General features: G+C 44.9%; 1 protein-coding gene across 1 annotated transcript; it reads right to left on the bottom strand.

Moving 5' to 3' along the window:
* Positions 1-1,194: 1,194 nt before the first annotated feature.
* On the bottom strand, positions 1,195-6,106 carry znf217 (zinc finger protein 217). Its single transcript, XM_070840416.1, has 5 exons — positions 4,792-6,106; positions 4,496-4,603; positions 2,972-4,354; positions 2,722-2,846; positions 1,195-2,576 (listed from the first exon to the last, which is right to left on the bottom strand). Exons 1-4 carry the CDS (start codon positions 6,104-6,106, stop codon positions 2,734-2,736), a joined length of 2,919 nt encoding a protein of 972 aa, XP_070696517.1. The 3' UTR covers positions 1,195-2,576; positions 2,722-2,733.
* Between the last annotated feature and the right edge of the window lie 2,443 nt (positions 6,107-8,549).

Raw genomic sequence — 8,549 nt, 5'->3', positions numbered from 1 at the left:
GTGTAGAAGCTGTGACCAGGTGTGTTGCCTTTGACAGCTGATCAGCAACACCTGTGTGACATCACCAATTAGGGTGAGGCCACAAGCGCAGTATCCTCATTACTGCGAGTTTCAAACCAAGGAGAGCAGCACGAGCACTTGTTTTGTCCTGTGTGGAGAAGTGCGCTTTTTAAAACGAAGAGAAACGTGTATTTTACGGTCTACTCAGTATCAAGGCAAATAGACCCTAAAGCTGGATTTTGCACCACAGTTCTTTAATTCTATTCTCAATCCTGACCGCAATATATGCATTTCTCATAACTAACTGGACTACATAGGTCTGCTGTTCAGACTGAACATGCAGGGCTTTAAAAACCACAAGCAGACAAGAATGAAATCTAGGCTTTGTAAATACTGCCCTCTAGTGGCCCATCTAAGTCATTAATGAGGAAAGGAAATAACACCTCACAATCTAATGTGAACCCACACACGTCTTTACCAATGATGCATTCCCATATCAAAACTATAGTTAATACATCCTTTCTTTGTAACAGAGGTATGGAAATGATGCATGCAGTCAAAGTTGCTTCTTGTTAGGGGCTGAGGGTGCTGGGGGAATCTTACTCTGATTGTTATTGTTAACTCACCTTAGTCTATATTGAGCTTCATCAGAAAGAACCTTACACCATCCTACATCGATCACATCTCTAAACTTAAATGTTTCAGATTCAAAGTGAACTTTATTTTAGTTAAGATGGTGTAGTGTAAATCTTACTTCCCACTCTTTTTGGGTTGTGCAGTTTTCTTTTAAATTGTTTATTCTTTTGTCTTGTCATTTAATAACTGCACAGGTTGTGTAGGTCTAGTCCCAAGTGTTCCTTTTGTGCACGTGAAAGGATCCCAGAAAGACTAACGACCACATCCACAATAGTTAATGGGGCCCCTCTCGACGACACGACGCTAAAAAGAAACAGTAGGAAGAGTCTTAACGTGTATTAGATTGGCAAGTTGTGATACAAAACAGAAGATGGCGGAGTTGAAAAAACAATTGAACAAGTATTCCAGCTGCGCTTCTGTGTGACCTAAACCCGGCAGATGTGTTTTGGTTTTTAACACCAAACCGCTGTCAGACTGCAGCTCAGCCTGTGTGCTGTGCTCGGTGGATTGTGGGCGTCCACGTGTCCAGCCGCCAGGAAACCAATGACGCCACAGAACTTTTCGCCTGTCGCTTTATTATTGAAATGTGTCATACAAATCTCAAACAATATTTTCATTTTTACATAAGTACACATGTAATGTGAATAACAACAAAAAAAAAAGAAATAACTTAACCCCAACGTTTAAAGGGGCAAAAACACTAAACAGCTTGTAAATATGAGTTAACCTGAGACTTCTTATTCACAGTGTAGAATTAATTGAGCCATTACTCAACATAGCTGCTTTTGTATTATTTCTTCCAATCTACACAGGCATACGACATCTAAATGGCTACTTGATGATCAGCCAGGACTGACTGCTGCCACTTGAAACAAAACAACACTTTCAGGACTCTGCATGGTAAAAGCAAAACTCCTGAGTAGTGACTAAATGTGCAGTCCAAATAATACAGCACGCCCATTTATTACACGACCAGAAACCGTGCAATTCGGTACGTTTTACAGCTTATGGATTTGAGGCACCGCTAAAGCAGATGACGGCCATTTGCCATTTCAAAAGGACAAATAATAGCCGCAAAATCTGTTCTGTGTATAAAACTGGGCTTGAAAACGCAGCGTTTATCAAGGAAATCCACAACCCAAATGGTGTTACAGTTAATTATGTCATATGGCCTCAGCAGCAGTCGTCACCAGATGAGTTTGTATTTATAATGTGGTGCCGGACAAACACGTCCATCTCGCCCAAGACCAAACATCCAGTTCTGGTGGATGGACGACGAGCTGCGGAGGCTCAGCTGACATGATAGCTACAGCAGCTTAGCAAAAACAACAGTGTCTAGAGCACAACGTGAGGTAGACCACTTCAGCATCCACAGGACTCGTTACTGTGGCCTGTTTGTTAACCACTGGGCCGAAGCCGTCAAGTTGCTCCACAGAAAATACCCACACCCTTCAGTGCCTTGGAAAAGGAAAACAAATTAGAACAGTGCTTAATTACTGCCTGGACATCAACAGCAGGTGAACAGAGCAGCAATATTTCACACAAATTTATATTTAAGTTTTTACTTCATACAATTTTTATGTACTGAAAGCTTACAGATATATTTATGTTATTCCACATACAAATTGTACTGTTATGTCTTAGACAGATATCTGAACATTAGTGTGGGTCAAACATGGATTGAGCTACTGTTTTGAGTGGAAAATAAATTCACAGTGCACACCAGTGAAACAGTATCTTCAGATAGGGGGTGATCTGCACTTTTTCATTCAAAAAAGAAAACAAATGCACACTAAAGGCCTGAAATGTCTACGCAACACAATTTTCCTCTATTGAAAAATATTAAATCAGGGGAGCCAAGAGCACGACCCATCTCTCTCCATATATTAAACAAACTTTCCGAGAAGTTCTCCAAAATAAGGTAGCAGCACAGTTCAAATCTAGAGAGAAGGAAAAACAACACTGTTTTATTTTTCAAATATGACTTGATTTGTTTATATCAAGGGTCATTCCCAAACTTTAAAAAGATGCTGGTCAGGGTTTGAGAAAAAAGGAGGCTCTAATTTTACGTGTGTCACCTTTTACCTTAGTGCCACTTTAGGTACTTTTGTCAGAGGTCCCATAGCGTTGATTAGGGAAGGGGCCTGGGGGGTCTCTCCTCTGCAGGTTGGGCAGAGTGGGTAAGTGTTGGTACAGCACAGCTCTGCCCCCTGAGAAAACATCTTAAATGTTAACTCTACAGCCTGCTAGAATATGCAGATGTAAAGTAGCCTCCATTGAATAAAAACCATACTATGGTTTGTAGCTCTACAGAGCCAGCTGACCTAATACATACCTGCTCTAGGGTTGGCCAGCCCTCCATGACTGGGGTTGGCTGGTGTGCTGTGATAGAGAGAGGCCAAGTCATTGGGGGTGTAGGAGCGCAGAAGGTTCATCATGCTCCACTCTGTGTCCAAACCTCCTCCAATAGCCGTAGATGTGGCTTTCAAAGGGCCGAGGCTCTCAGAAACCGTGGAGGCGGCCGACCCTTGTGATGTGGTTTTCACACTTCTCCCTGAGATAAGCAGCCTGTTGGATCCATCTCCTGCTGGTCCTCTGAAGCCAGGCTTCTCAGAGGAGTCAGCTTCCCTGCCTGTAGGTACCACATACTTTAATCTTTTGCTGGAAGGTTCTCCAAAATCCATCTGAGGGAGGGTCCCAAAACGGCTCGACAGGCACAGCCTGGCAGCATCGGAGTGCCAAATGACGCCACTTCTGGCCGGGTAACTCCTCTCACCAATTCCCACTCTGTCCGCGGGGCCTGCTCGCTCCATGACATACTTGCCGCCTGTGTTGGATTTCCTCATGAGCTCTGTGTACCTGGAGGAGTCTTGACTGGGATGTGAATCAATGTTATGTCTATGACGCTGGGCCTCCTGGACAGCATCCTGTTGGGGGGCGTGGATAGGGGAGCGCCTGGGACCAGGAGGTGGTTTAGTGGGAGTCTTTTCTTGTGACTTTGCCGGTTGAGGAGGTGGCGACTTGGTTCGACGAGGGTGGCGCCGGTCAATCATCGGAAGTGGGGTGACATCTTTCCCATCAAGTGCAGGGGGGCAGCCTGTGTAACGTTTTTGTTTCAAACTGCCTCCATATCCATTTTTGTTTGTACTGTCTGACTTGTCTTTATGCGTCAGCTTTTTGTGCATTACCAGGACCTCTGGGTACATGGTTTTATAGGCACAGAGGGAACAGGCGATAGGAAGTAATGCATTTTTGGGTTCTGCACTGGCAGGGATGGAGAGAGACACTTTTAAGGACAGATTTAATGGGGCCTCAGAATTCTCCTCTTTTATCTCCTCCCTTTCTATCTTCAGGTTAACAGGTGCGGGGCATTTAACTACCACATCATCAATCGGGGAGTAAGCAGACTTAGCAATTATTTTCTCATACTCCGTGTTCATCTGCACGAGTGGTTTGCCAAGCTTGCTCCCTAAGCTATCAATCCTGTCCTCTGGCTTTCCACTGGTGCACAATCTGGCTCCAGGAACCCAAAGTTTGGATCTGTTTGAAGCAGGAATTTCATTGTCATTTCCATGTTTTTCATCATTAGGAGAGGGCACGGGTCTACTGGAAATGTCCACATAAGGTTTGTCCTTGTGACGCCGATCCAGGTGATATTTCAATGAAGTCTTCTGGGCTGCAGCGTAGTCGCAGTAAGCGCACTTAAACGGTTTTTCACCTGAAACAGACAGACAGCTGTTAAGAACAAGCAGTGTTTCAAATAGCAGCCACACGTTTAGACCAGCTGTATAAAACCCAGCTAATGTATGCAGCCTTATATTTATAAAATAATCATTATAGCCAAACGCGTTGGACATACCTGTATGAGTCCTCAGATGAACTGTGAGGTAATAGCTCGATCGGAATGATTTGCCACAGTAACTGCACTCTTTTGATCTGACTTTTGATCGATCGAAACCATCTTCACCTTTGAAAACAGACAGACATGTAACTACATAGAAAGGAATTGGACAGAAAAAAGAGTGGTGCATGTGTTATCATCCCTCCCATCAGCAGAGGGCGCACTTTGTAACAGGGTTGTGAGCAACTTGATTTTTAAGTCACTTTGAAGACAGTATGGGTTAAGCATGAGCTTGTCGAGAGCCATAAATTTACCTGGACCCAGGTTTTCTGTCAAAGCTGCTTCCTCAAAGCCCTCCTCAGAGCCTTCCTCTGGTTGCTCATGAGAGCCCGCTCGTGACAGCTTCCCATCAACAGACGCTGGACTCTCCTCACCACCTCTCTCACGCTTGTGGACCCTGGAGTGGAGAACTAACTGATGGTAGGTCCTGAAGGTCCTTTGACATTCCTCACAAGTGGTTGGCCTTTCCTTGTCCTTGTCTTTTTGCATCAGAGACCTCCGCTGTGGTTCTGGGTTTTCCACTGCTGTCTGCTGCTGAGAACGGAGCTCTCTCCCAAGGACCTCTTTCGTAGCTTTGTCTCCTTGTCCCTCCGGCCAAATATTATTCAACTCCTCCTTATCAGAGCTGCATTCTTCGTTGTCTGTGCTGGCTTCTTGGCCAGTATCTTTAGTAGTATTAGGACCAACTGCTATCTTGCCCTTTGTGGCAAGTTGCCAGGCCTGGTATGTGTTGAAGGGGTCTAGCTGAGGAATCCATTTTGATGATCTCTCTTGTTGCAAACTATTTCCTGCAGAGCGAGGCACAAGTCTTAGATTGAGAAGAAATGTTTCCTGCTTGGCAAGGGATTCAGCAGTGCCATCCATGTTCTCTTTGTCTTTACCTGTCTCCACCTCGCGATTATGCACTTTACTATGTTCAGCCAAACTGTCATAGTCAGGGAAGAAAAACCCACAGACCATGCACATTTTGTACAGAGTGACTACAGGCTCTGGTGCAGGGTCTTGGACGATGCCATTGACTGTGGCTGGGGTCTCCAGGTCTTGCTGGGCCTTGCTCTTTGCTCCTGGTTTTACATGCATCTTCATGTGGTTCTTGAGGAACCATGGCTCTCTGAAGCGCCGTCCACAGACATTGCAGCAGTATGTAAAGTAGTCCTTGTGCTTCCTCATGTGGGCCTCCACCTCACTGGCATCTTGTGAAACCTGACCACACACGATACAGCTGTGAACCTCTACTTTCTCTGTAGGGAGGCTGCTCGGCTTGGGCCGCGGTCTCTCTCCCGGGATCCGGAATTCTGCTTCGACTCGAAGCACAGCGGGCTCAAAGAAAGTGGTGGGGTGCTGTGTTAACACGTGGGGCCCTAGCTCATCCTGATGAGAGAAAGTCTCATCACAGAACATACAGGATAGCGGTGCACTTCCTCCAGATTGCAACACAGCCTTTTCTGAGTATGTGGCGTGTGGTGTCATGCTAGAGCCAGCCCCTGGGATGCTCGCATTGTTACTGGTAATATCTTGGGCAAGTCCATCTGGGCTCTCCACAAACGGCAGCAACGAGTGAGTCGGCATTGTTCTCTGCAGGCGGAGCAACAATGCTGTGCACTTTTCAGATTATTAGGAACCTGTAAACAATGGGAAACGTGTCTTTAGAAACTAGTGAAGGTCAAAACAGAATCAGGTAGCTACTACCTTACTTCAGCCTATATAAAACAGGGCACACACAGAATTGCCTTCCCTTATACTGAAACAGGAAATGTATCTTTTTTAGCCATCAACAGCACAAACAACTCATTTCCTCTGGCCACTGAAACATTTCTTAATTCTCAGCATGTATACCTTAGTTTGAGAGACTCAACTACACACTTTGGCTATACTTAACATCATACTGACTTAATAAAAGTTAATATAAGTGTATAGAGTCATTCCAGCTCACATTTAAACATGTTTTTGTTCAAAGAAAAAGCTAAATTTGTAAACTACATTGTTTCCAAATAAGAAAAAAATGATATAATTGTTAGACAATATACTGCAGCTGAATAAAAGTATGGCATAAATTTAAGTACCATTATTATCATATATTAAATTATATTAAACTGTTATGGTAATAGTTAAGCCTTTAAGTTCTACTTTTAGATCATACCCAAAACCAAGACAAAGATTCATATGGACTTAGTTTGAGTAGCAGTAAACAACATTTAGCTATGGCGAGACACCCAAGACATAAAAACTTCTGTTTCTGAAGTTGCACTCCTCCTCGCAGTGTTGTCATGTCGGCTCTTTCACCATGTATAAAGAAGAACTGCTTCTTTATAGAGAGAGAAAAGTTAAGGGAATTCAAACCCCCCCCTTTTTAGTGTGATTGGAGTGGAGAGAATGAATCAGGAAGTTCAAGGACTCATGCAAATACAAGCCAAGGCTGACTACAGCAGAACATATGGCAGTCCACTATCACAGTATCTGTAGAAGCTTTTGTTTATCACTTCACTAAAACTACACCATCCGTTTGGTATTACTAGCGGGCACTGCTGGTTGATCAAAGGGAAACTCCCAATTCACCATTGACAATGCTTGTGATTTCCCAGTGAGTCACCCCCCCAGTCTCCCTAATATGAATGATTTCATATCTTAAACGTGGCCTATATGCGCTGGTGCCCAGTTCACCATGGATTGTTCAGCTAGAATTACTTTGCCTGGTTGTCCTTTTGCCTTAATCCAGGTGGGCACAGGCAGCAGTGGATAATGACCCAGTGTGATTTTTTTTTTTTTAAGCTCAGGCACGCTTTGTGTGAGGCAGCGTTAGCCACCTTGTTATTCAAGTGAGCTCAGCCCTCGTTAACACCATTAGCGTTAGTTTACTCGTGGTGGGATGCTCTTAAGTCACAGTTTACGAATTAACTCACCGTGAACTCCACCACTAAAGTCAGTGCCCGTCTCACTGTGAGCTTATTACATTTCTATGTGCGCATAATAAGCAACAACACGAGGACTTGCTTCAGCTTTTTTTTTTCTTTTTCTTTTTTTGTGTGTGTGCGTGTGTGTTGTTGAGACACACAGATCGATATCAGTCAGGTTAACTCGGAGTGAGGACGCTTCACATCACCAAGAGGCTGAGTTAAGCTAACACGAAGTCAAACACAGACTCGATCCGGGAGCGACGACGTAACTTTCATGACAACAGGCTGTAACACACCGACACACCGACCACACCGAGGGTACTCACGTCGCTGCTTTCTGCCTAGTTTGACGCCACTTTCCACACTTTTAAAACCCCGACAAAACGAGACAGTAAACGCCACGCTAACGTCGCCAAGTTTACGGCGAGTGGAGCCGTGAACCCCCACGCAGGGTCACCAAACGTTAGCAGAGTGAAGCTACACCTTCAGTGGTCTGGACTTGGACTCAACTGTAGAAACTCACCAAACAATACCCACCAACTCAGAAATTTCCGCATTAATAATGACACTGACACTGCGGACGGCCCGGTTCAGCGAGCGAGGCCGTTCCTGTGAGTCTCTTCTTCATTTCACAGCTCGCTGCCGGCGGCGGACGGCTCACCTATTCAATAGTTTGGCCGTGAATCATGTTGGCTGTGACTCGGAGAGTCCTCCTCACTGTGCAGCTGTTGAGCTCCGGGGCGCGCGCCCTCTCCCTCCACCAGCCTCAAAGGGAAGATGGGGCGCGTGCACGGCAACCTCAAAAAACCCACAGGGCGCGTCACGTGGCACGGATCACAACAAAAACCCTTAAGATGTAGTTCACTTTGTCTCAGCTAATGCACGCCGACTAAAGGCATCACTTTTAAATCGTAAATATGTTTCTGGGACCGGTCCGGTCCTGAACACTCTGCTGCAGCTGCTCTGACAGCCTTTGGGTGTTTGATTAAGTCATGTGGGCTGGATCTGTACTTTAAATCACCTTGGTTTCAATTCCCATGATGCCATACAGTGGAGGCTAGGATTATGTTTTAGTTTTTTTTTTTTTTTCTTCTTTTAACTGTGCTTGCTCCACTGGC

The sequence above is a fragment of the Pempheris klunzingeri genome, chromosome 11 (genome assembly GCF_042242105.1).
Source record: "Pempheris klunzingeri isolate RE-2024b chromosome 11, fPemKlu1.hap1, whole genome shotgun sequence".
Classification (NCBI taxonomy): Eukaryota; Metazoa; Chordata; class Actinopteri; order Acropomatiformes; family Pempheridae; genus Pempheris; species Pempheris klunzingeri.
The sequence above is the reverse complement of the archived record's forward strand: the minus strand, read 5'-3'. Positions and strand labels throughout refer to the sequence as shown.

Bases quoted from the DNA above. Each gene is read 5' to 3' on its own strand.
- znf217 (XM_070840416.1), bottom strand. From the start codon at position 6,106: ATGCCGACTCACTCGTTGCTGCCGTTTGTGGAGAGCCCAGATGGACTT. The intron at 4,355-4,495 runs GTATGTCCAACG...TGTCTGTTTCAG, and splicing joins TCATCTGAGGACTCATACAG to GTGAAAAACCGTTTAAGTGC. The intron at 2,847-2,971 runs GTATGTATTAGG...ATGTTTTCTCAG, and splicing joins GCTGGCCAACCCTAGAGCAG to GGGGCAGAGCTGTGCTGTAC.